The sequence below is a fragment of the Astyanax mexicanus genome, unplaced genomic scaffold (genome assembly GCF_023375975.1).
Source record: "Astyanax mexicanus isolate ESR-SI-001 unplaced genomic scaffold, AstMex3_surface scaffold_45, whole genome shotgun sequence".
Classification (NCBI taxonomy): Eukaryota; Metazoa; Chordata; class Actinopteri; order Characiformes; family Acestrorhamphidae; genus Astyanax; species Astyanax mexicanus.
The window spans coordinates 732,253-759,778 of record NW_026040055.1 but is presented as its reverse complement, the minus strand read 5'-3'; the positions used below and the strand labels follow the sequence as shown (position 1 = coordinate 759,778).

General features: G+C 42.7%; 1 protein-coding gene across 1 annotated transcript in view; it reads right to left on the bottom strand.

The window, feature by feature from the left end:
- LOC125780516 (DNA topoisomerase 2-alpha-like) overlaps positions 1-27,526 on the bottom strand; it is a 65,390-nt gene continuing 37,864 nt past the window's right edge. Inside the window, exons 23-32 of the mRNA XM_049473734.1 lie at positions 17,794-17,928; positions 17,500-17,700; positions 6,200-6,395; positions 5,059-5,147; positions 3,686-3,829; positions 3,521-3,604; positions 3,275-3,400; positions 2,759-2,891; positions 625-706; positions 1-527 (exon numbers count right to left, since the gene is read on the bottom strand). Coding sequence (XP_049329691.1) covers positions 122-527; positions 625-706; positions 2,759-2,891; positions 3,275-3,400; positions 3,521-3,604; positions 3,686-3,829; positions 5,059-5,147; positions 6,200-6,395; positions 17,500-17,700; positions 17,794-17,928 — 1,596 coding nt within the window. The 3' untranslated portion in view covers positions 1-121. The remainder of the gene's footprint in view (positions 528-624; positions 707-2,758; positions 2,892-3,274; positions 3,401-3,520; positions 3,605-3,685; positions 3,830-5,058; positions 5,148-6,199; positions 6,396-17,499; positions 17,701-17,793; positions 17,929-27,526) is intronic.

Sequence of the window (27,526 nt, the reverse complement as noted above, 5' to 3'; positions counted from 1 at the left end):
AATAGGTTTATTATATGTTTAGTTTTGCTCAGTTATTAACAGTTTTGCTCAGTTATGAACACATTTGCTCAGTTTTAAACATATGTAAACCTTTGTGAACAGTACTGGATAAATCTTTTTTCTACAGATTTTTTAGATTCTGCTGCTGCTGCTTCTTTTTCTGCTCCTGCTGCTGCTTCTTTTTCTGCTGCTGCTTCTTTTTCTGCTCCTGCTTCTTTTTCTGCTCCTGCTTCTTTTTCTGCTCCTGCTGCTGCTTCTTTTTCTGCTCCTGCTGCTGCTTCTTTTTCTGCTCCTGCTGCTGCTTCTTTTTCTGCTCCTGCTGCTGCTTCTTTTTCTGCTCCTGCTGCTGCTTCTTTTTCTGCTGCTGCTTCTTTTTCTGCTCCTGCTGCTGCTTCTTTTTCTGCTCCTGCTTCTTTTTCTGCTCCTGCTGCTGCTTCTTTTTCTGCTCCTGCTTCTTTTTCTGCTCCTGCTGCTGCTTCTTTTTCTGCTGCTGCTTCTTTTTTTTATTCTGCCACTTCTTCTTCTTCCTATTAAACAGGATTAAACAGGATTATTATGATAATAATAAAGAGCAGGAGGATCAGAAGGAGGAGAAGAAGGAGGAGGATAAAGAAGTAGACTCACGCTGGAGGCTGAACAGCAGAATCTCCTCGGTTAGGAACAGCACTGAGCTCAACCTCTGCAGGAGCTTTTCTTTTCCTGTTACCTGATTCAAAAACATCAACTTTATAAACTCTCACAACCAAAGGTGTAGGAGGGGGGGGGGGGGTTATATTGGGGGGAAACATTTACTAAAAAATGAATTTTAGTAACTTACAACACCATTTACAGAATTACAGTGAATCACAAATAAATAAAATATAATTTTATCTGTACTAGTGTTTGTTATTAGTTTAATCTAACCAGAGGTCTCTTTACAACCTAAACATAATATTCCACATTACATTTACTGTTTAACAACAAAACATATGTGTGAAATTATGTATAAGGTTTCTTGCACCCTTTTAAAAGTGACAAAAACTGATCACCTGATATTTTAAATAATATAATATAAAATCAGATTTGTTTCTTATGATTATTATTTTGTATATTTACACATTTCATAGAGATTTTTGGCAGCAGTAAATATAGACCTTAGATAACCCAAACCCTCCCAGTCTGCAGAACAAGACATATCAAGACGTTGTTTTTATTGCAGGTTATTATTATTGTTGTGATTCACTGCTCTAATCTCTGACCGCACGTGTAAAGCCGGTGTTGTGCTGAATTCAGCACCCCCGCCAGGAAAAGCACCCTCTCTCGGGAGCGCACACTCACCTCTTCTTCTCCAGTTGTTTAGCTAACTTTAATAAGAAATGTGCTCCCGAGACGAGGTGCGTTTCATAGCGGGGGTGCAGATTTTGGTGCGCTTTCAAAGTAACTCCTGGTGCAAGCAGTCGTCATCTCACGCCTCGACTACTGCAATGCCCTGCTAACTGGCCTCCCGGCCTGTGTAGTAAATCCACTCCAGATGATTCAGAACGCAGCAGCACGTCTGGTCTTCAACCAGCCAAAACGGGCACATGTCACCCCGCTGCTCATTGAGCTCCATTGGCTACCAGTTGATGCTCGCATCAAATTCAAAGCTCTTACAATCGCCTACAAGGGGATGACAGAACAGCTCCTTCCTACCTGCACTCGCTCCTGAAGGCTTACGCTACCTCCCGGCCGCTGCGCTCCTCCAATGAACGTCGCCTCGCTTTACCAAACAAACATTCACACAAAGCAATCCAGACTGTTCTCATACAGAGTTCCCCAATGGTGGAACAAACTACCTTCCACTACCAGATCAGGAGAATCTCTCACTATCTTTAATAAACTCCTGAAGACAGAGCTCTTCAAAGAGCACTTACTCTCTTAACACCTCTAACACACTAACTACTTCTAACGTCATTTCCTTCTTCCCCTCCTTCACTTCTCTATCCCTTTATTTCCCTTTGACCTCCTTTTATCCCTATCCAAAGATGTTTTACCTTTAAACTTATTTTACATTGTACTTGACTATTGTAAGTCGCTTTGGACAAAAGCGTCTGCCAAATGTAATGTAATAAAATGTAATGTAAATGTAAAAGTTTATTTTAAAACAATTTCTGCTTTTTTTTTCGGTTCCTACGCCAATGCTCACATTCGTGACTCACTGATCCTACTGCTGAAATCAAACCTCAAGTATTTCATCTACAACTTCTTAAAGTATCTTCCCAGAGTACTATTACAGCTATTTAAAAGTAAATAATGAGAGCAGAGTCTGGAGGAAGAGTGGAGAGACACACAGTCCAAACTGCTCAAGGTCTAGTGTGAAGTTTCCACCAATCAGTGATGGTTTGGAGAGACATGTGATCTGCTGGTGTTGATCCACTGTGTTTTATTATCAAGTCTAAAGTCAGTGCAGTTTTGTTTTCCCACAAAATCTTACAGCACTTCATGCTGAATCTCTGCTACTGACAACTTTTATAGAGATGCAGCTTTCATTTTCCAGCAGGACTTGGCACACTGCCAAAAGTACCAATTTGTCTTATATAATATTCAAATTTTCTGAGACACTGAATTTCGGGTTTTCATTGGCTGTGGGCCAAAATCATCACTCTGTTTAATACATCTATATAATATATGAGTTTCACATTTTGACCTGAATTACTGAAATAAAGTAACTTTTTAAAGATATTGTAATGTTTTAGATGGCCCTGTATAGATTTATTAAATGTGTCGGTGCGTGGATTACCTTTCCACTTTCTACACCTTTTTTTTGCTTTCTTGGTAAGAGGAGCATCCGGTCCTGTCTCCACAGCTTCTCCTGCTTCCTCTTCCTCAACTTCCATCATCATCATCACCTCCACACTTCCCTCACTCTCAGCCTAAAGAGATAAAACTGTAGTTTGATAAACTGTAATTCACAATTACAGGAATAAAACAGAATAAATTAGCACTGTATGTGGAAACAATTAAAATCATCTTAATAAAATCATTCAGCTCCACAAAAGCAGCAGCTGAAGACGTTTCTCTTCTTTTTGCTAAAGCTGTAGATCCAGTATGAAGTGCTGAAGCTCCAGGCTGAGAGATAAGTGAAGGAACTTCAGTGCTGGAGACCAAATTAACCAGCTCAATTCCAGCAGCTGCACCAAAAATTAACCCTTCTATTATAACTGGAGTCGATTTAACCCTATTCAATATTTAATCTAATAATGTGTTTATTGATAAGATAAATCATTAAACTCTTATAAATCTGTATTAAACGCACCCCGGTGACACATTCCTGAGGCGTAGGCCAGGTCCGGTTCTTCCTCTTTACCTCCTCGGCTCCGCCCTCTTTCCCCTGAACCTGGGTCAGTGTGAGCTGGGACTCCTCCTGCTCCTGCTCCACTCGCTACAGATCAGAGATCAGCAGATCAGGCCAGTTCTAAAGTTGTAGAAACCTCCAGTAGAGGAGAAGATCAGAGAGACGTTCTCAGACTAACTGAAGAACCTCCTGCAGGTGCAGCTTTACCTCCAGCTCCTCTGTGAAGGCAGCGAGATCCTCCCTCCACAGATCTGAAGCCTCCTTCCTCTGCAGCACCTTCAGCTCTGTGATCTACAGCAGAACAAGCAGAGTAAAAGTTGTAGAAATGAAAGATCTGCTGAAACGACTCCATCACTCTCGCCCTGCTGATACCTTCTCATCCCTCTGCCTCCAGAGCTCCTCCTTCTTCTCTGAGGTGAGGAACCACACGGGCATGTTCAGCAGGTAGTTGTAGTCCGGTCCTGAACCTCCTTCTTCCTCTTCCTCATCATCCTCTTCGGACTCTTCCTCCACTCCCTAGAAGAAACCAATGAGTCGGCTCAGAAACGTGCGCTAATATCACTGAGCGGTGGTTGCTAAGGTGTTAGTGTTTGAATAGTGGTAGGTGTGGGGCATGGTGTGTAGAGCGTGTGAGTAATTACTAAGTGGTTGCTAAGATCTTGCTAAATGGTCGCTATGCTAGAACAATAGAACACTCATATTTAAGGTGATTGCCAAGGTATTTAGGTATTTAGATATTAGGTATTTTATTCAAGGTATTTAGTTGCTAAGGTATTCCAAGAGGTTACTAAGATGTTGGTAAATGGTTCCTATAAAGTTGCTGTCATAAATAAAGTGGTTACTAAGGTGATGCTAAGTAGTTACTAAGGTATTCCAAAAGGTTTCTAAGGTGTTGCTAACTGATTGCTAAGCATGCTCTAACTTTTCAGAAAGGGTTACTAGACAGTTGCTATCGTTTCTGAAATTGGTTGCTAGGCAATTGCTATAATTTCTAAAGTTGCTGCTAATGTGTTGCTAAGGTATTCCATGTTGTTGCTAAGATGTTAAGTGGTTGCTAGGTGGTTCTGATCATATTTGTGGTGGTTGCTAAGGTATTACAGATGGTAAGTGAGGTGTTGCTAGGCAGGTATTCCAGGTGGTTGCTAAGGTGTTGTTAAATGGTTGCGAGACAGTTGCTATCATATCTAAAGTATGTATGAAAGTCTTGCTAGGGAGTTGCTAAGGTGCTGCGCTAGGTGGTTCCTAAGGTGTTGCTAGGCACTTGCTATCATATCTAAATTGGTTACTAAGGTGTTGGAATGCAGTTGCTAAAGTATTCCAAGTTGTTGCTAAGATGGTTGCTAGGCAGTTTGCTATAATTTTAAAGTGGTTGCTAATGGGTTGCTATGCAGTTGCTAAGGTACTCCTGGTTGTTGCTAGGTGGTTCTGATCATATTTGTGGTAGTTGTTAAGGTGTTATTAAGCAGTTGCTAAAGTATAACAGGTGGTAAGTAAGGTGTTGCTAGGCAGTTGCTAAAGGACCAGGATCAGTTATTGAACCGTAAGGGCTTATCAGTAATCTGTATCAGTTATTGATCAGTTAGAGCTGATCAGTAATCAGTATCAGGATAAGTTATTGATCAGTAATGACTATTAGGATCAGTTATTGATCAGTTAGGGCTGATCAGTAATCAGAATCAGTTATTGATTATCTGGATGTGATTAGAGCGTTTGGTCTTCATATTCGGCTCCGGATCTCATCATACCTTCTCTTGGGCTCGTTTCCACACTTTAATATGGTCCGACTGATAACCCATCTTCTGCATCGCGATGATCGTCTCCTTACGAGTGTTTCCTGGAAGAAATCAGCCCACATTAATCAGACCTTCAGCACTGAGCTCCAGCAGCGCTGCAGAAACAGGAGAACCACGCTTGCCCATAGGCCGGGATAATAATTCCATATCGGTATTTATCGCGATAAGAAGTGTTTCAATAACGGTGATATCAGTTTAGTAATATATTGATATGTATTATTTACAGAATCACGGACAGGCGTTTTTTACTGGAGTCAGCTCGCCGCAGAGCTCAACACATTCAGCCCTCGTAGCTGGGCTACGTCAGTGCGTGATGACGTAATCACACAGGCACGTAGCCAAACAGGCTAGGCTAGGCTAGGCTAGGTTAAAATGGCTAAGCTCGGGTCCGCTTCGCTACGCAGCTAAAATGTCTTGCGCTGGAGCCAAACGTTTTTCTTTTATGTATATAAAGGCTTCTTGTATTCTGTCTGAAGCACTTTTATAGCTTATGTTGTAACTAAGTTATTTATAGTTGATAAAGCCTTCCTAAATTTCCTTCGGGATAAATAAAGTATCTATCGATCTATAGGTTTGTTTATTTGAGTATATAATTTATTTATGTATATAAAGGCTTCTTGTATTCTATATCCTAGTTGAAACACTTTTGTTTTAATCTGTTAAATTTGTTTACAAAGAATAAGAAGCTCTGCCTCTGTTGTAATTTCAAGTTATTTTTATTGGTAATAGTTATATAGGCTTGTGTTTGAAAGGGATGACATGTTATTATTTTGCTCTATGCAAATAATATTGAGCATTGATTTATTTTGACTACTTTTATTTCTAAAGTATTAAAGTTTTTGTGAAAGGAGGTTTCAAAGATTTCAGATTTCCATTAGATAGATAGATAGATAGATACAAAAAATACAAAAAGTGCAAATACACAGTTATATAATAATTTAAATTCGCAGTGCTGCAGGGATTGCAGGGATTCTTAGCAGTTTTCTGAGGCCTTCAAAGTATTTATATCAATATCGAAATTATATCGTATCGACCGAAATTTAAGAAATATATTGTGATATAAATTTTGGCCATATCGTCCAGCACTACATACCAAACACCAGAGTACGTTCATTCTTCTGCATAATGAACGCGGTCTGATTATGCAGGTTATTGATCTCAGCTTCCAGCATGCCGAGCAGCCGGTTCTTCCTCAGGACGTAGTATTTCAACCGCAGATCAAAGAAATCCCTCAGAATGTCCTGCACCAACTCGTACTTCTTCAGAAAACCCAGAACATCATACAACACCTGCAGCAGAGAAGAAGAAACACTGATTTAATCTCTATTAAACTCCTGTTCATTCTCCATCTCCACCATATACATAACAACTGATTCCTATTAAAAAATGAGACGTGTTTAAAGATATGTGTTTGGAGAGGTTGGTAGAGGTGTTGTAGATGTTACAGTAGTAGATGTGAGTGGAGAGGTTGGTAGAGATGGTGTAGATGTTACAGTAGTAGATGTGAGTGTTTGGAGAGGTTGGTAGAGGTGTTGTAGATGTTACAGTAGTAGATGTGAGTGGAGAGGTTGGTAGAGGTGTTGTAGATGTTACAGTAGTAGATGTGAGTGTTTGGAGAGGTTGGTAGAGATGGTGTAGATGTTACAGTAGTAGATGTGAGTGTTTGGAGAGGTTGGTAGAGATGGTGTAGATGTTACAGTAGTAGACGTGAGTGTTTGGAGAGGTTGGTAGAGATGGTGTAGATGTTACAGTAGTAGATGTGAGTGTTTGGAGAGGTTGGTAGAGATGGTGTAGATGTTACAGTAGTAGATGTGAGTGTTTGGAGAGGTATGTAGAGATGTAGATGTTACAGTAGTAGATGTGAGTGTTTGGAGAGGATGGTAGAGATGGTGTAGATGTTACAGTAGTAGATGTGAGTGTTTGGAGAGGTATGTAGAGATGTAGATGTTACAGTAGTAGATGTGAGTGTTTGGAGAGGTTTGTAGAGATGGTGTAGATGTTACAGTAGTAGATGTGAGTGGAGAGGTTGGTAGAGATGTTGTAGATGTTACAGTAGTAGATGTGAGTGTTTGGAGAGGTTGGTAGAGGTAGTGTAGATGTTACAGTAGTAGATGTGAGTGGAGAGGTTGGTAGAGGTGTTGTAGATGTTACAGTAGTAGATGTGAGTGTTTGGAGAGGTTGGTAGAGATGTTGTAGATGTTACAGTAGTAGATGTGAGTGTTTGGAGAGGTTGGTAGAGATGGTGTAGATTTTACAGTAGTAGATGTGAGTGTTTGGAGAGGTTGGTAGAGATGGTGTAGATGTTACAGTAGTAGATGTGAGTGTTTGGAGAGGTTGGTAGAGATGGTGTAGATGTTACAGTAGTAGATGTGAGTGGAGAGGTTGGTAGAGATGGTGTAGATGTTACAGTAGTAGATGTGAGTGTTTGGAGAGGTTGGTAGAGATGGTGTAGATGTTACAGTAGTAGATGTGAGTGGAGAGGTTGGTAGAGATGGTGTAGATGTTACAGTAGTAGATGTGAGTGGAGAGGTTGGTAGAGGTGTTGTAGATGTTACAGTAGTAGATGTGAGTGGAGAGGTTGGTAGAGGTGTTGTAGATGTTACAGTAGTAGATGTGAGTGTTTGGGGAGGTTGGTAGAGATGGTGTAGATGTTACAGTAGTAGATGTGAGTGTTTGGAGAGGTTGGTAGAGGTGTTGTAGATGTTACAGTAGTAGATGTGAGTGTTTGGAGAGGTTGGTAGAGGTGTTGTAGATGTTACAGTAGTAGATGTGAGTGTTTGGAGAGGTTGGTAGAGATGTTGTAGATGTTACAGTAGTAGATGTGAGTGTTTGGAGAGGTTGGTAGAGATGTTGTAGATGTTACAGTAGTAGATGTGAGTGTTTGGAGAGGTTGGTAGAGATGGTGTAGATGTTACAGTAGTAGATGTCAGTGTTTGGAGAGGTTGGTAGAGATGGTGTAGATGTTACAATAGTAGATGTGAGTGTTTGGAGAGGATGGTAGAGATGGTGTAGATGTTACAGTAGTAGATGTGAGTGTTTGGAGAGGTTGGTAGAGATGGTGTAGATGTTACAGTAGTAGATGTGAGTGTTTGGAGAGGTTGGTAGAGGTGTTGTAGATGTTACAGTAGTAGATGTGAGTGTTTGGAGAGGTATGTAGAGATGTAGATGTTACAGTAGTAGATGTGAGTGTTTGGAGAGGTTGGTAGAGATGGTGTAGATTTTACAGTAGTAGATGTGAGTGTTTGGAGAGGTTGGTAGAGGTGTTGTAGATGTTACAGTAGTAGATGTGAGTGTTTGGAGAGGTATGTAGAGATGTAGATGTTACAGTAGTAGATGTGAGTGTTTGGAGAGGTTGGTAGAGATGGTGTAGATGTTACAGTAGTAGATGTGAGTGTTTGGAGAGGTTGGTAGAGATGTTGTAGATGTTACAGTAGTAGATGTGAGTGGAGAGGTTGGTAGAGATGGTGTAGATGTTACAGTAGTAGATGTGAGTGGAGAGGTTGGTAGAGATGGTGTAGATTTTACAGTAGTAGATGTGAGTGGAGAGGTTGGTAGAGATGTTGTAGATGTTACAGTAGTAGATGTGAGTGTTTGGAGAGGTTGGTAGAGATGTTGTAGATGTTACAGTAGTAGATGTGAGTGTTTGGAGAGGTATGTAGAGATGTAGATGTTACAGTAGTAGATGTGAGTGTTTGGAGAGGTTTGTAGAGATGGTGTAGATGTTACAGTAGTAGATGTGAGTGTTTGGAGAGGTTGGTAGAGATGGTGTAGATGTTACAGTAGTAGATGTGAGTGTTTGGAGAGGTTGGTAGAGATGGTGTAGATGTTACAGTAGTAGATGTGAGTGTTTGGAGAGGTATGTAGAGATGTAGATGTTACAGTAGTAGATGTGAGTGTTTGGAGAGGTTGGTAGAGATGGTGTAGATGTTACAGTAGTAGATGTGAGTGTTTGGAGAGGTTGGTAGAGATGGTGTAGATGTTACAGTAGTAGATGTGAGTGGAGAGGTTGGTAGAGATGTTGTAGATGTTACAGTAGTAGATGTGAGTGTTTGGAGAGGTTGGTAGAGATGGTGTAGATGTTACAGTAGTAGACGTGAGTGTTTGGAGAGGTTGGTAGAGGTGTTGTAGATGTTACAGTAGTAGATGTGAGTGTTTGGAGAGGTTGGTAGAGATGGTGTAGATGTTACAGTAGTAGATGTGAGTGTTTGGAGAGGTTGGTAGAGATGGTGTAGATGTTACAGTAGTAGACGTGAGTGTTTGGAGAGGTTGGTAGAGATGGTGTAGATGTTACAGTAGTAGATGTGAGTGTTTGGAGAGGTTGGTAGAGATGGTGTAGATGTTACAGTAGTAGATGTGAGTGTTTGGAGAGGTATGTAGAGATGTAGATGTTACAGTAGTAGATGTGAGTGTTTGGAGAGGATGGTAGAGATGGTGTAGATGTTACAGTAGTAGATGTGAGTGTTTGGAGAGGTATGTAGAGATGTAGATGTTACAGTAGTAGATGTGAGTGTTTGGAGAGGTTTGTAGAGATGGTGTAGATGTTACAGTAGTAGATGTGAGTGGAGAGGTTGGTAGAGATGTTGTAGATGTTACAGTAGTAGATGTGAGTGTTTGGAGAGGTTGGTAGAGGTAGTGTAGATGTTACAGTAGTAGATGTGAGTGGAGAGGTTGGTAGAGGTGTTGTAGATGTTACAGTAGTAGATGTGAGTGTTTGGAGAGGTTGGTAGAGATGTTGTAGATGTTACAGTAGTAGATGTGAGTGTTTGGAGAGGTTGGTAGAGATGGTGTAGATTTTACAGTAGTAGATGTGAGTGTTTGGAGAGGTTGGTAGAGATGGTGTAGATGTTACAGTAGTAGATGTGAGTGTTTGGAGAGGTTGGTAGAGATGGTGTAGATGTTACAGTAGTAGATGTGAGTGGAGAGGTTGGTAGAGATGGTGTAGATGTTACAGTAGTAGATGTGAGTGTTTGGAGAGGTTGGTAGAGATGGTGTAGATGTTACAGTAGTAGATGTGAGTGGAGAGGTTGGTAGAGATGGTGTAGATGTTACAGTAGTAGATGTGAGTGGAGAGGTTGGTAGAGGTGTTGTAGATGTTACAGTAGTAGATGTGAGTGGAGAGGTTGGTAGAGGTGTTGTAGATGTTACAGTAGTAGATGTGAGTGTTTGGGGAGGTTGGTAGAGATGGTGTAGATGTTACAGTAGTAGATGTGAGTGTTTGGAGAGGTTGGTAGAGGTGTTGTAGATGTTACAGTAGTAGATGTGAGTGTTTGGAGAGGTTGGTAGAGGTGTTGTAGATGTTACAGTAGTAGATGTGAGTGTTTGGAGAGGTTGGTAGAGATGTTGTAGATGTTACAGTAGTAGATGTGAGTGTTTGGAGAGGTTGGTAGAGATGTTGTAGATGTTACAGTAGTAGATGTGAGTGTTTGGAGAGGTTGGTAGAGATGGTGTAGATGTTACAGTAGTAGATGTCAGTGTTTGGAGAGGTTGGTAGAGATGGTGTAGATGTTACAGTAGTAGATGTGAGTGTTTGGAGAGGTTGGTAGAGGTGTTGTAGATGTTACAGTAGTAGATGTGAGTGTTTGGAGAGGTTGGTAGAGATGGTGTAGATGTTACAGTAGTAGATGTGAGTGTTTGGAGAGGTTGGTAGAGATGGTGTAGATGTTACAGTAGTAGATGTGAGTGTTTGGAGAGGTTGGTAGAGGTGTTGTAGATGTTACAGTAGTAGATGTGAGTGTTTGGAGAGGTTGGTAGAGATGGTGTAGATGTTACAGTAGTAGATGTGAGTGTTTGGAGAGGTTGGTAGAGATGTTGTAGATGTTACAGTAGTAGATGTGAGTGTTTGGAGAGGTTGGTAGAGATGGTGTAGATGTTACAGTAGTAGATGTGAGTGTTTGGAGAGGTTGGTAGAGGTGTTGTAGATGTTACAGTAGTAGATGTGAGTGTTTGGAGAGGTATGTAGAGATGTAGATGTTACAGTAGTAGATGTGAGTGTTTGGAGAGGTTGGTAGAGATGGTGTAGATTTTACAGTAGTAGATGTGAGTGTTTGGAGAGGTTGGTAGAGGTGTTGTAGATGTTACAGTAGTAGATGTGAGTGTTTGGAGAGGTATGTAGAGATGTAGATGTTACAGTAGTAGATGTGAGTGTTTGGAGAGGTTGGTAGAGATGGTGTAGATGTTACAGTAGTAGATGTGAGTGTTTGGAGAGGTTGGTAGAGATGTTGTAGATGTTACAGTAGTAGATGTGAGTGGAGAGGTTGGTAGAGATGGTGTAGATGTTACAGTAGTAGATGTGAGTGGAGAGGTTGGTAGAGATGGTGTAGATTTTACAGTAGTAGATGTGAGTGGAGAGGTTGGTAGAGATGTTGTAGATGTTACAGTAGTAGATGTGAGTGTTTGGAGAGGTTGGTAGAGATGTTGTAGATGTTACAGTAGTAGATGTGAGTGTTTGGAGAGGTATGTAGAGATGTAGATGTTACAGTAGTAGATGTGAGTGTTTGGAGAGGTTTGTAGAGATGGTGTAGATGTTACAGTAGTAGATGTGAGTGTTTGGAGAGGTTGGTAGAGATGGTGTAGATGTTACAGTAGTAGATGTGAGTGTTTGGAGAGGTTGGTAGAGATGGTGTAGATGTTACAGTAGTAGATGTGAGTGTTTGGAGAGGTATGTAGAGATGTAGATGTTACAGTAGTAGATGTGAGTGTTTGGAGAGGTTGGTAGAGATGGTGTAGATGTTACAGTAGTAGATGTGAGTGTTTGGAGAGGTTGGTAGAGATGGTGTAGATGTTACAGTAGTAGATGTGAGTGGAGAGGTTGGTAGAGATGTTGTAGATGTTACAGTAGTAGATGTGAGTGTTTGGAGAGGTTGGTAGAGATGGTGTAGATGTTACAGTAGTAGATGTGAGTGTTTGGAGAGGTTGGTAGAGGTGTTGTAGATGTTACAGTAGTAGATGTGAGTGTTTGGAGAGGTTGGTAGAGATGGTGTAGATGTTACAGTAGTAGATGTGAGTGTTTGGAGAGGTTGGTAGAGGTGTTGTAGATGTTACAGTAGTAGATGTGAGTGTTTGGAGAGGTTGGTAGAGATGGTGTAGATGTTACAGTAGTAGATGTGAGTGTTTGGAGAGGTTGGTAGAGATGGTGTAGATGTTACAGTAGTAGATGTGAGTGTTTGGAGAGGTTGGTAGAGATGGTGTAGATGTTACAGTAGTAGATGTGAGTGTTTGGAGAGGTTGGTAGAGGTGTTGTAGATGTTACAGTAGTAGATGTGAGTGTTTGGAGAGGTATGTAGAGATGTAGATGTTACAGTAGTAGATGTGAGTGTTTGGAGAGGTTGGTAGAGATGGTGTAGATGTTACAGTAGTAGATGTGAGTGGAGAGGTTGGTAGAGATGGTGTAGATGTTACAGTAGTAGATGTGAGTGTTTGGAGAGGTTGGTAGAGGTGTTGTAGATGTTACAGTAGTAGATGTGAGTGTTTGGAGAGGTATGTAGAGATGTAGATGTTACAGTAGTAGATGTGAGTGTTTGGAGAGGTTGGTAGAGATGGTGTAGATGTTACAGTAGTAGATGTGAGTGGAGAGGTTGGTAGAGATGGTGTAGATGTTACAGTAGTAGATGTGAGTGTTTGGAGAGGTTGGTAGAGATGTTGTAGATGTTACAGTAGTAGATGTGAGTGTTTGGAGAGGTATGTAGAGATGTAGATGTTACAGTAGTAGATGTGAGTGTTTGGAGAGGTTGGTAGAGATGGTGTAGATGTTACAGTAGTAGATGTGAGTGTTTGGAGAGGTATGTAGAGATGTAGATGTTACAGTAGTAGATGTGAGTGTTTGGAGAGGTTGGTAGAGATGTTGTAGATGTTACAGTAGTAGATGTGAGTGTTTGGAGAGGATGGTAGAGATGGTGTAGATGTTACAGTAGTAGATGTGAGTGGAGAGGTTGGTAGAGATGTTGTAGATGTTACAGTAGTAGATGTGAGTGTTTGGAGAGGTTGGTAGAGGTGTTGTAGATGTTACAGTAGTAGATGTGAGTGTTTGGAGAGGTTGGTAGAGATGGTGTAGATGTTACAGTAGTAGATGTGAGTGTTTGGAGAGGTTGGTAGAGATGGTGTAGATGTTACAGTAGTAGATGTGAGTGTTTGGAGAGGTATGTAGAGATGTAGATGTTACAGTAGTAGATGTGAGTGTTTGGAGAGGTTGGTAGAGATGGTGTAGATGTTACAGTAGTAGATGTGAGTGTTTGGAGAGGATGGTAGAGATGGTGTAGATGTTACAGTAGTAGATGTGAGTGGAGAGGTTGGTAGAGATGTTGTAGATGTTACAGTAGTAGATGTGAGTGTTTGGAGAGGTTGGTAGAGGTGTTGTAGATGTTACAGTAGTAGATGTGAGTGTTTGGAGAGGTTGGTAGAGATGGTGTAGATGTTACAGTAGTAGATGTGAGTGTTTGGAGAGGTTGGTAGAGATGGTGTAGATGTTACAGTAGTAGATGTGAGTGTTTGGAGAGGTATGTAGAGATGTAGATGTTACAGTAGTAGATGTGAGTGTTTGGAGAGGTTGGTAGAGATGGTGTAGATGTTACAGTAGTAGATGTGAGTGTTTGGAGAGGTATGTAGAGATGTAGATGTTACAGTAGTAGATGTGAGTGTTTGGAGAGGTTGGTAGAGATGGTGTAGATGTTACAGTAGTAGATGTGAGTGTTTGGAGAGGTTGGTAGAGGTGTTGTAGATGTTACAGTAGTAGATGTGAGTGTTTGGAGAGGTTGGTAGAGATGTTGTAGATGTTACAGTAGTAGATGTGAGTGTTTGGAGAGGTTGGTAGAGATGTAGATGTTACAGTAGTAGATGTGAGTGTTTGGAGAGGTTGGTAGAGATGGTGTAGATGTTACAGTAGTAGATGTGAGTGGAGAGGTTGGTAGAGATGTTGTAGATGTTACAGTAGTAGATGTGAGTGTTTGGAGAGGTTGGTAGAGATGGTGTAGATGTTACAGTAGTAGATGTGAGTGTTTGGAGAGGTTGGTAGAGGTGTTGTAGATGTTACAGTAGTAGATGTGAGTGTTTGGAGAGGTTGGTAGAGATGGTGTAGATGTTACAGTAGTAGATGTGAGTGTTTGGAGAGGTTGGTAGAGGTGTTGTAGATGTTACAGTAGTAGATGTGAGTGTTTGGAGAGGTTGGTAGAGATGGTGTAGATGTTACAGTAGTAGATGTGAGTGTTTGGAGAGGTTGGTAGAGATGGTGTAGATGTTACAGTAGTAGATGTGAGTGTTTGGAGAGGTTGGTAGAGATGGTGTAGATGTTACAGTAGTAGATGTGAGTGGAGAGGTTGGTAGAGATGGTGTAGATGTTACAGTAGTAGATGTGAGTGTTTGGAGAGGTTGGTAGAGATGTTGTAGATATTACAGTAGTAGATGTGAGTGTTTGGAGAGGTTGGTAGAGATGTTGTAGATGTTACAGTAGTAGATGTGAGTGTTTGGAGAGGTTGGTAGAGGTGTTGTAGATGTTACAGTAGTAGATGTGAGTGTTTGGAGAGGTTGGTAGAGATGTTGTAGATGTTACAGTAGTAGATGTGAGTGTTTGGAGAGGTATGTAGAGATGTAGATGTTACAGTAGTAGATGTGAGTGTTTGGAGAGGTTGGTAGAGATGGTGTAGATGTTACAGTAGTAGATGTGAGTGGAGAGGTTGGTAGAGATGTTGTAGATGTACCAGTAGTAGATGTGAGTGTTTGGAGAGGTTGGTAGAGATGGTGTAGATGTTACAGTAGTAGATGTGAGTGTTTGGAGAGGTTGGTAGAGGTGTTGTAGATGTTACAGTAGTAGATGTGAGTGTTTGGAGAGGTTGGTAGAGATGGTGTAGATGTTACAGTAGTAGATGTGAGTGTTTGGAGAGGTTGGTAGAGATGTTGTAGATGTTACAGTAGTAGATGTGAGTGTTTGGAGAGGTTGGTAGAGATGGTGTAGATGTTACAGTAGTAGATGTGAGTGTTTGGAGAGGTTGGTAGAGGTGTTGTAGATGTTACAGTAGTAGATGTGAGTGTTTGGAGAGGTTGGTAGAGATGGTGTAGATGTTACAGTAGTAGATGTGAGTGTTTGGAGAGGTTGGTAGAGATGGTGTAGATGTTACAGTAGTAGATGTGAGTGTTTGGAGAGGTTGGTAGAGATGGTGTAGATGTTACAGTAGTAGATGTGAGTGGAGAGGTTGGTAGAGATGGTGTAGATGTTACAGTAGTAGATGTGAGTCTTTGGAGAGGTTGGTAGAGATGTTGTAGATGTTACAGTAGTAGATGTGAGTGTTTGGAGAGGTTGGTAGAGATGTTGTAGATGTTACAGTAGTAGATGTGAGTGTTTGGAGAGGTTGGTAGAGGTGTTGTAGATGTTACAGTAGTAGATGTGAGTGTTTGGAGAGGTTGGTAGAGATGTTGTAGATGTTACAGTAGTAGATGTGAGTGTTTGGAGAGGTTGGTAGAGATGGTGTAGATGTTACAGTAGTAGATGTGAGTGGAGAGGATGGTAGAGATGGTGTAGATGTTACAATAGTAGATGTGAGTGTTTGGAGAGGATGGTAGAGATGGTGTAGATGTTACAGTAGTAGATGTGAGTGTTTGGAGAGGTTGGTAGAGATGGTGTAGATGTTACAATAGTAGATGTGAGTGTTTGGAGAGGTTGGTAGAGATGGTGTAGATGTTACAATAGTAGATGTGAGTGTTTGGAGAGGTTGGTAGAGATGGTGTAGATGTTACAGTAGTAGATGTCAGTGTTTGGAGAGGTTGGTAGAGATGGTGTAGATGTTACAGTAGTAGATGTGAGTGTTTGGAGAGGTTGGTAGAGGTGTTGTAGATGTTACAGTAGTAGATGTGAGTGTTTGGAGAGGTTGGTAGAGATGGTGTAGATGTTACAGTAGTAGATGTGAGTGTTTGGAGAGGTATGTAGAGATGTAGATGTTACAGTAGTAGATGTGAGTGTTTGGAGAGGTTGGTAGAGATGGTGTAGATTTTACAGTAGTAGATGTGAGTGTTTGGAGAGGTTGGTAGAGGTGTTGTAGATGTTACAGTAGTAGATGTGAGTGTTTGGAGAGGATGGTAGAGATGGTGTAGATGTTACAGTAGTAGATGTGAGTGTTTGGAGAGGATGGTAGAGATGGTGTAGATGTTACAGTAGTAGATGTGAGTGTTTGGAGAGGTTGGTAGAGATGTTGTAGATGTTACAGTAGTAGATGTGAGTGTTTGGAGAGGTTGGTAGAGATGTTGTAGATGTTACAGTAGTAGATGTGAGTGTTTGGAGAGGTTGGTAGAGGTGTTGTAGATGTTACAGTAGTAGATGTGAGTGTTTGGAGAGGATGGTAGAGATGGTGTAGATGTTACAGTAGTAGATGTGAGTGTTTGGAGAGGATGGTAGAGATGGTGTAGATTTTACAGTAGTAGATGTGAGTGTTTGGAAAGGTTGGTAGAGATGGTGTAGATGTTACAGTAGTAGATGTGAGTGTTTGGAGAGGATGGTAGAGATGGTGTAGATGTTACAGTAGTAGATGTGAGTGTTTGGAAAGGTTGGTAGAGATGGTGTAGATGTTACAGTAGTAGATGTGAGTGTTTGGAGAGGATGGTAGAGATGGTGTAGATGTTACAGTAGTAGATGTGAGTGGAGAGGTTGGTAGAGATGTTGTAGATGTTACAGTAGTAGATGTGAGTGTTTGGAGAGGTATGTAGAGATGTAGATGTTACAGTAGTAGATGTGAGTGTTTGGAGAGGATGGTAGAGATGGTGTAGATGTTACAGTAGTAGATGTGAGTGTTTGGAGAGGATGGTAGAGATGGTGTAGATGTTACAGTAGTAGATGTGAGTGTTTGGAGAGGATGGTAGAGATGGTGTAGATGTTACAGTAGTAGATGTGAGTGGAGAGGTTGGTAGAGATGTTGTAGATGTTACAGTAGTAGATGTGAGTGTTTGGAGAGGTTGGTAGAGATGTTGTAGATGTTACAGTAGTAGATGTGAGTGGAGAGGTTGGTAGAGATGGTGTAGATGTTACAGTAGTAGATGTGAGTGTTTGGAGAGGTTGGTAGAGGTGTTGTAGATGTTACAGTAGTAGATGTGAGTGTTTGGAGAGGTTTGTAGAGATGTTGTAGATGTTACAGTAGTAGATGTGAGTGTTTGGAGAGGTTGGTAGAGATGTTGTAGATGTTACAGTAGTAGATGTGAGTGTTTGGAGAGGTTGGTAGAGATGGTGTAGATGTTACAGTAGTAGATGTGAGTGTTTGGAGAGGATGGTAGAGATGGTGTAGATGTTACAGTAGTAGATGTGAGTGTTTGGAGAGGTTGGTAGAGATGGTGTAGATGTTACAGTAGTAGATGTGAGTGTTTGGAGAGGTTTGTAGAGATGTTGTAGATGTTACAGTAGACGTGTGGTTCTGTTTGTACCATTTGTTTGCAGTCGAGGCGGTTCTGCAGTCTGAAGATCTTGTGCAGACCTACAGCAGCAGCAGCTTGGAGCGTCTCCTCGGTCATTTTCACCACAAAGCGCACCGTGTTGTCGGTGTGCTGCTCCTCGTAGTCGGTGATCAGGGCCGGTTCTTCCTCAGAGCCGTTCAGCATCTCCTCCAGCACCGTCTCTTTGTAGGTCTGAGGAAGAGAACGGTTCACAGCTGTTCTCAGAACAGCAGCTTCTCCTCCAGACGCTCCACATGCTTATAGTTCTACTGCTGTTCTACTGACCTGAGTCCAGCTTTTCACAGGCAGCTCCGAGATAACGATAGTGGTGGAGTCCATGATCTCCACCTCTCCACTGATCATGTACTGGTTCTGCCCCAGCTCCTCAACGGTTCCCCTGAATCCCTTATAGCTGGGAAGCTGAACGAGAGAGAGGGAGAGAGAGAGAGAGGGAGAAAGAGAGAGGGAGAGAGAAAGAGAGAGATGGGGAGAAAGAGAGAGAGAGGGAGAGAGAGAGAGAGAGAGAAAGGGAGAAAGAGAGAGGGAGAGAGAGGGAGAGAGGGAGAGAGAGAGAGAGGGAAAGAGAGAGACGGGGATAAAGAGAGAGAGAGAGAGAGAGACGGGGAGAGACAGGGAGAGGGAGAGGGAGAGAGAGAGAGAGAGAGACTTTGACACCCTTTATTTTTACTATTAAAAATCTACATTACACAAAAAAACAAAAAACAAAACAAAAAAACACTTTTTTTTTTTAAGTAAAGACTATATCATCTTCATAAACAGAGCATAAAACATCTCCTTGGGCCCACACATGACAAAATTCCTCAATTCTATGAGTCATCTTAAAAAAAACAAAATCAATTTTCAATCTAATCTTTATCAGAGTTTTAAGCCTGTCTCCAGCATCCTGCGAGCCACACCCCTTCATTTTGTTCTTCCTAGACAGCCACACAGCCAGCTTGGCCTGACCCAGTATAAAATTCAATAAAACAAGTATTTTTCTCTGTGAAACTTTATATCTCGGCCCAAACAAATACATTGGCTCATTAAAAACTACACCATATGCGCCAAACCAATCTCTGAGCAACATGAACATAGCAGCCAACCTTGTGCATCGTAAAAAAAGATGCTCAAGTGTTTCCTCTCTGCCACAGAACACACACAAACTGCTAACAGTGGGGTCGATGTGTGCTACGTGTCTGTTTGTGGCCACGGCCCCATGTACTATCTGCCACTGTAGATCAGCCGCTCGCTTCTCTATAGGGGGTTTGTACAGGGACCTCCAGCAGCCTCGTGGGGAAGAACCCGGGTCCAAAACCCCCAACCATCTAGTCTCCTTCAACCCAGTCAGGGACCGTTGATGTTGTACCTTGACACACGTCTCGTACAGAGCCTTCTTTGTGGCTGCCACCAAAGACGACAGCTGTGGTCTCTGAAAGGTCAGAATAGATCCTTCCACCTCCTGAAAATCCACTGCCGCTGCAGAGATGGATACAGATAGAGGAGGTGACACATCTTCAACAGCGTTTCGTCCCCACTCCTCCCTGAAGCGTGAGGGGAGAGCAGCGATCACCTCACCCAGAAGCCTCTCCATCAGACGGTTGGACTGGACACCAGTCTCTGCACACAGGTCATCTGCAGTTTTCCAGATTCCACCAGATCCATCAACAGTGGTAATCCCTGCTCGTTGGAGGCGCTGTCATAAATATCTGGAGTCTAAAATTTTGATTTTATGAGAGGGTTATTAAACAATGGCTCGTCCTTAATGGTAGTAAAAACAGACTGGTAAAAAAGAGATGTTGCTGAACAATTCATTTTATTTACACGTAGAATAAAGAGATGCTTATCATAAGCCATGCCCTCCACTCGCTGCAATAAAGCACAGGCAGGGCCAGCCCAAGCCAGTCCATCTCCACATAAAAGTCTTTGCACAGTCTGTAATCGAAAAGTTTTAATTCGGCTTGACAGATCAATCAGGCCCTGCCCCCCCTCCTGCAGCGGCAGGTAGAGTCCAGTGCTGGCCTGACCAGAAGAAATTCACGATCTGCCTCTGTATGTCCTTAATGAGGGCATCAGGAGGTTCTAGAACTGTCACTCGGTGCCACAGCATAGAAGCTATAAGGTTATTGGCCACCAGTACCCTCCCCCTATAGGACAGCTGTGGCAGGACCCAGGTCCACTTAGACAACTTAGCACACACCTTTTCCACAATACCATCCCAGTTCTTCTGCAGAAAATGTGACGTTCCCAAAAACACTCCTAGATACTTCAGGCCTTCTCTGCCCCACTGCAGATTACCTGGTAATGTAGGGGGTGCAGCCCTCTGCCACTGCCATGCTAAAAAAGTCTCACATTTATCCCAGTTTACTTTCGCTGAGGAGGCACTTGCATAAATATCTAAAGCTCTACGAAGAGCTTGAACATCAGCCTGACTGATTTGGGTGTATTATAGTGTGTAAGCAAAGTTTCAGTCTATTTGCAAGACATTTTGCTAAAATCCTGTAGTCCGTACATAAAAGCGACACTGGCCTCCAGTTCTTTAAAAGTCCCAGATCCCCTTTCTTAGGCAGCAGTGAGAGTACAGCCCGTGAAGACCTCACCGGTAACCTGCCTTCAATAAAAACAGCTCTAAAAACCTCAAGCAGGTCTTCTCCAAAAAAATCCCAAAAAGATTAAAAAAAATTCAGCAGGAATGCCGTCAATCCCAGGAGCACGTCCAGAAGTTAATTCCTGTACAGCAGTGGCCAGATCCTGCAGCTGTAGATGTAGCCTGCTCCTCAGTGATCTTGGGCAGATCATGCAAGAGTTCCTCCCTGCATGAAGAATTACAGTCAACAGCTCCATACAAATCCATAAAAAAGTCTGTAGCAAGTTTCCTCATTTCAGTTGGAAGAGAAGTCCCACGTCCATCTGGAGACTGGAGGTACAGCATTTTATTCTGACGTTGAACCTTTTTTGTTAAATTAAAAAAGAAGGCACTTGGAGAGTCCATTTCATTAACACTAGAAAATCAATGTCTAGCCAGTGCCTTCTTTGCTTGTTTATGTAAAAAAGAGCTCAAAACTCTTCTTTCTTCAGCCTCCATTCCTCCCAAATTGTTTTAAAATGTTGAATAAAACCTTCATCCTGAAGTAGTTTAACATTAAAACGCCAATAAGAACTTTCTTTCTGTGTATCTGACATCATAAAATCCAAAACAATCAGATAATGATCTGAGAAACCTGAGGGAAACATGCCTGTATCAATAAACCTATTTCTGTGAGCCATTGAAATATAGAACCTGTCCAGCCTTGCTGCACTGATACAGTTATCAGATGCCTTAAACCACGTACACTGTGTCACTTTCTGATTTTTTTTCTCTCCAGACATCTACCAGAGCACACTGATTTAGCACCTCCCCCAACATCACAGCAGACTGTGGGTGTGGCTCCTCCCCTGTCCTATCTATTGTAAAGTCCAGAGTGCAGTTCCAGTCTCCTCCCCTTACCACTACTGGACTGCCAGTGACCTGCCGCAAAGCATCTTTTAACCTGGAGAGCAAACGCACTCTCCCCACCACTATTTGGAGCATAAACATTAACAAAAAGGAACTCTGTTAGTCTAATTTCTACCTGAATCATTAAGATTCTACCCTGCTCTAATTCTAAATCTACTATTAAAAAGCACTCCCACCCCTGCAGAAATATCTGACCCATGACAAAAATAAAAATCTCCTTTCCACCACATCTTCCACTCTGCCTCATTATCATGATCACTATGGGTTTCTTGCAAAAAAAAGGATGTCTATATTCTTTTGTGTAATGCATTCAGAAATCATAGCCCTTTTCACCATGTCTCTGCCACCATTAATGTTTAAAGAGCCTATCCTAAGCCTCTCCATGGAAAGAGAAATTAGAAGGAATAAGCAGACAAGGACAGCAACAGAAAAAGAAATAAACACCCTGTGCACTGTGATCATTGTTTTTCTTTTTTGAGACGCTCCTTTTGTCTTAGTTTAGTCAGATGATTCTTTAGACGAAATCTCTTTTTTCTGTCTAATTCCACAAAACTTGCTACTGAACGCAAGTGCACTACAGATGCTATAAACTTTTCAACATCTGGAAAAAAATCTACAACATTAACCGATTTACCAAACGTAGTATCCAGGAAATCATTAATTTCCTTCAGAGTATACAACAGACTGTCTCCCCCAAACTGAGAGACACCAATGTCAGATATATCTGAGAAACTATCATCATCCTGTGACCCACGCAGCTCCATTTCCTCATCCAGCTCCATAGAACTCTCTGCTACCTCCGTGTTTATCCCAGCCCCACTGTGAGCCAAACCACTACTCCCAGCACTCTCCGCCTGTGCCTGTACCATTACTGCTGCACCAGGCTGCGGGTCCGACACCTGACCTGCATCACTTAGCCTTACCTGCTCAGCACTTAGCCCCTCCCCCTGATCGCTACTGACCCTCCCCTGCACCCCACTGATCCCTACAGCAGCACCACTGACCTGAACACTGGCAACCTGATCAACACCAGTATCATCACTACCCCCAGGAAACTGTACAGATCCGTCCCCGTCACTACTCTCTCGCTCACCATCCACCTGCTTACTCTGACCTACACCACCACCACCCTGCTCAATCTCACCACAACACTCTTGCTCAATAATTGCAGCTGCACCACCACGCTCCTGCTCACTCTCACCTGCACCACCATGCTCCTGCTCAGTGTTTGCAGCTGCACCGTTATCTACAGGATCACCTGTGAGCAGCGCTGACTGTACACTGTAGCTCCCCTCCGCCTGACCCCCAGCTCCATTCGGCCCAGCTACATGACTATCCCTCCCTCTGTGCGGACAGACAGACTGCTTGTGGCCAATATCCCCGCAATCAAAACACCTCAGACTTCCAGTACTAGCGTACAGCATGTAGGATTTCCCTTCATATAAAACTCTGAAGGAAACATCTAACGTCGGCTCGTTCAGGAACATCAGAACTGCGCGCCTGAACGAGAGGACGTGCTTGAGCGCGGGGTTTTTACACTTCAGTGGAAGCATTCTCACATCACTCACTATCCTCCCAGACCGTATGACCGTATCTCCTCCAACAACCTCGCAGCCACCCTGGAAGATTGCAGACCGGCTATTTCCCTAAATTCCGTAGCTGATTTCCATCCATTAACATCTATACAGTGGCTCAACATTGTGCATCCATGTCTCAAAAGACACGCTCTCAAACTCACAGAGGATAACAAATTAGTCCGTATCAGTGGATTAAAAAAGAGCGGTTCTTCCAGTATCCACTCTCCAGGATCCTGAACATCCCGACACACCCGTAACATTGATCCCCAAACCTGGAGGAGCGAGCGGTAAAAGGGGGTAAGAGCAGACAAATTCACCTCAGCCAAGCTGATCCAAAACAGCTGAAGATCATACCCCAGACCCCCCGCCCTCTGTAAGATTCTACCAGCCATCTGCGTCCATGGTAGATCCCTGCAGTAAAGCAAACGCTTTACCGACTGCAACCGAAAGGCTCTGACTCGGCTTTGAATGTCCATTAGACCTTGTCTTCCCTCTGCAAGTGGCAGGTAAAAAACTGCCGCCTGAGTCCAGTGCTGTCCACTCCAGAAAAAGTCTACCAACCGCTTCCGTGCTGCTCTGATCAGGCCCTCCGGTGGCTCCAGGACCATCAATCTGTGCCACAGCATAGAAGCAGCTAGATTGTTTGCAACCAGCACTTTCCCCCTATACGACAAACGTGGTAATAGCCAATTCCACTTAGACAATCGGGCCCTTTATCCGGCATACCCTCCCAATTCTTTTTCTGAAAGTGACTGCTCCCTAAAAACACACCCAAAACCTTTAAACCTTCCCGTCCCCAAACTAAGTTACCTGGAAGCCTAGGAATCTCATTACCAGACCAAGGACCAATTAAATAGCCCTCATTTTTACCCTAGTTGCCTCTAGCCGAGGACGCCCGTTCATAAATCTCAAGTGCCTCGACATCGGCCTAAGCAGACACTGAAATACAGGTCCCAAATGGGTCTCCTGTTACTGGTATGCCCCTAAGCCCTCTTATTAACCTGCACAGCAATGGTTCAATTGTAATGCTATACAATTGGCCTGATAAAGGGCACCCTTGTCTTATACCCCTCTGCACTGGCACTTTTTCACTTAAAGCCCCACCAACCTTCACCATGACAGAAGCATCGGAATATAAAAGCCTATATAAAAGCCTAACCCATGACACAAACTTGTCTCCAAACCCAAAAGCAATCATAGTTTTAAAAAGATACCCATGATCCACTCTGTCAAATGCTTTCTCTTGATCGAGTGATAACTTCCCCAAATCTTCATCATGCATTATACTATAATCGATCACATCCCGTAAAAGAAACAAATTATCCATAATTGACCGTCCCGGCACACAATATGTTTGATCTTCCCCAATAATAGTATTTAAATAACATTTAAGTCTATTAGCTAGGCATTTTGAAAATATCTTATAATCCGAACACATCAAGGAAACAGGTTTCCAATTTTTCAAAAGACCCAAATCTCCTTTCTTAGGCAGGAGAGACAAAACTGCTCTCCTACAACTAGTAGGGAGTAGGCCAGTCTGTAGACACTCCAACAGTACCTCATAAAAGTCCCTTCCCAACACTGTCCAGAAACGCTGATAAAATTCAGCTGGTAATCCATCCAATCCTGGAGAACGGCCAGTATTCAGCTGCTTCATGGCTGCTGTAAGTTCCTCATAAGAAATATCAAAGTCCAGTGTCTCTCTCTGACTTGGAGTCAGCACTGAAAGATCCTGAATCAGGTCTGTAACACAGTCATAATCACAGTCCTGAGAGCCATACAGTTCGGCATAATACTGCACTGCCATCCTCCTCATCACGGCTGGATCGGATGTCAGAGTCCCATCTTCACGCTGTAAATAAGTCATCTGCTTCTGCTGTGCAACTTTTTTCTCCAGGTTAAAAAAGTAAGCACTTGGAGCATCCATATCTTTGATAGAACTAATCCTAGCCCGCATCAGTGCACCTTTAACCTGCTCTTGTAAATATATTCTCAACTGCTGTTCTTTCTCTATTAGATCCTTATGTAACTCCACATTATTATTTCCAATTACTTCATTTTCCAAATACATAATATCTTGATGCAATTTTTTAACAGCTAACCGTGCTGAACTAGCCACATGAGAAGAATAATTCTGACAAAAGACTCTAACTTGCACCTTTCCTACATCCCACCACTGACTCAAGCTATCAAAAGAAGCCTTCTGCTCTCTCCACCCATCCCAAAAATCTACAAAATTACTACAAAAAAATTATCTTAACATAAAGCTTAACATTAAAATGCCAATAATAATGAGCAGAAAATGTGAGAGTAACATTCAAATCTATTGTTACTAAATGATGATCAGAAAATCCCACAGGTAATATGTCAGCTCTTACTACCCTGTTGTTAAAACTTTTGCTGACATAAAACCTATCCAACCTTGCTCCTACAACTCAAGAATCATCTATTTTCAACCATGTATACTGCCTTACATTTTTATTCCTATCTCTCCATATATCTATTAAACCATTCATGCTGACCAAATGCACAAGCTTTTCACTCGATCGACTATGTGGCTCCTCCCCATTCCTGTCAACTGTGTGGTACAGTTCCAGTCTCCTCCCATAACTATACATAAATCATCTTCAGTATGTGCCAAAAGGGCATCCTGTAGCTGTGAAAAAACCTCTAAACGTTCGGGGCCTTTATTAGGCGCATACACATTCACAAGCAAAAAAGTAAACCCCCGAATTTCAACTTTAACTAAAAGCACCCTACCCCCCACCACCTCAGCGACTGATAATACAGTCGCATTAAGTGATTTCAACACTAAAACTGCTACCCCCGCACTTGAAGCAGTTTCGTGACTCAAGCGAAATTCTTCTCCCCACCATATTCCCCAATCAATTTCATTATCAACAGTTGAATGTGTTTCCTGCAAAAATATTATATCAATCCCCCTAATCCTAACGAACTCAGAAAGCATCCCTAATTAGTGTCTATCCCGCCCGCCATTTATGTTTAAAGAGCCTACCCTAAGAAATTCCATATATAAAAATGTAGTAAAAAAGGAACAGACCCAGAAAACACAGCTAAGCAAGGAAAAACACCCAGTGCATCGTGCTCATTAGTGCTTCTTTACCAGTGCATGGCCTTTGCCCTTACGCAGCTTGGTCAGGATTTTCTTCAGCCGAAACCTTTTCTTTTCACTCAAGGCATCATAGCCCACAGACCGCTGCAGCCGAACTACCGAGGAGACAAACTTCTCAACATCAGGGAAAAAATCCTTCATTTCAACGGCTTTGCCAAAAGTCTCATCCAGAAACAGATTAATCTCTTGCAGAGAGTAAAGATCAGCGTCATCCATCTGAGATCCCAAATCAGAGATACCTGAGAGCACTGAACAGGCATCCTCATCAGCCATGTCTCTACTGACAGCTCCTAGTGTATCAGCTGCCGGTTCCACTATCTCCTCCTCACTCACCTGTGTCTCTCCACCTCCCAGCCCTGCAGCACCCCCCTGCCCGCCTGCCCCGCTCACCTGCGAGTCAGTCAGTACGGGCTGTGCCTCCTTCATCCCTCCAACCTGAACATCCTCTCTCTCACTCCTCTCACCAGCGATCCCACCTGTAGAGCTACTGCTAACCCCACTATCTCCACCTCCTCCACTGCTAACTCCCAGGCCCTGCTCCGCAGTGTTTACCTCCCCGGCCGGCGGCCTGCTAGGCCCCGCTACCGGCTCCATCTCATCCCTGTGCGGACACGCTTGTCTCGTGTCCGACATCGCCACATTCAAAACACTTCAAACTTCCAGTCGCGTAAATCATAAACGACCGCCCTTCATGCCAGACCCTAAACGACACATCCAAAGTTTCCTCCTCCAGAAACATGAGCACTTGTCTTCGAAAGGAGAGCACATGCTTCAGAGTACCAGATCTACAGGCCAGCGGGATCATTTTTATTTCACTTCCGAATCTCCCGTAACGGGAGAGTTCGCGTTTAATATCAGTGTCTGGAATAAACGTTGGCACATTTGAGATCGTGACTTTGGTAGTCGGAGCAACCAGCGGCGAAACTCCACTTACCCAGATTCCACTTTCAACCAGCCGGTTCACCATCTGCTCCTCCTTCACAAAAACCACCACGGCTCTGTTCATCCTGGATGCCGAAACAATATTCTCACAGCCGATCTGATCTCCTACTCCCAGCAGCACGTCCTCCACTGCAGGCCCCGGCCCCGTCTCACACCTGACCCCGAGACAGAGCGAAAGAGACGGGCCCCCCCGCCGGGAGACGCCATCTCCGCACGCCACCACGAACTCTAACCACAGAACCCCCTCAAACCTCCCCTTACCGGGCTAACCCGCAGCAATACACTAAACCAGGGGTGTCAAACTCATTTTGGCCGAGGGCCACATTGGCATATTGGCTGTCCTCTGAGGGCCAGATGTAACTTATAAATGTAATAAAATGTAACCAAATGTAATATAAAATGAATGTAATTACTCCTTAATGTTAAATAACTCTCAATATACTATTTATTCAATCAAATATTACAGTTGCATGGAAAAAATGTTTGCTTGTTGCTCTATTAACATAAATCCTTTTAATTTGTCATGTTATGAAATCCAAAAACTCCATCAATCAAGAACCAAACTGTGAATAGAAGTGAATAGAAATGACATCAAGTTATATTAACTTTGATCAAAGCGTTTGATACTGAAATAAGGCTTAATAAATATAAAATCAAAAATTGTGAGCTGTTAAGAACATGTGACAGATTTAGCATTTCCTCAGATTTAGCAGTTCCTCATCCAACCACTAGTCAGAGCTGCAGCTGCAGCAGCACAAGCCCGCAGTCTTTACTGAGTCAGAGCTACAGCCCAGCCACGGGCTACAGGACTCAGCTGAGCCAGTCTGGAGAGTTTTTTAAATTTTTAAGTTCTTCTGTGTAGGAAATAAAGGT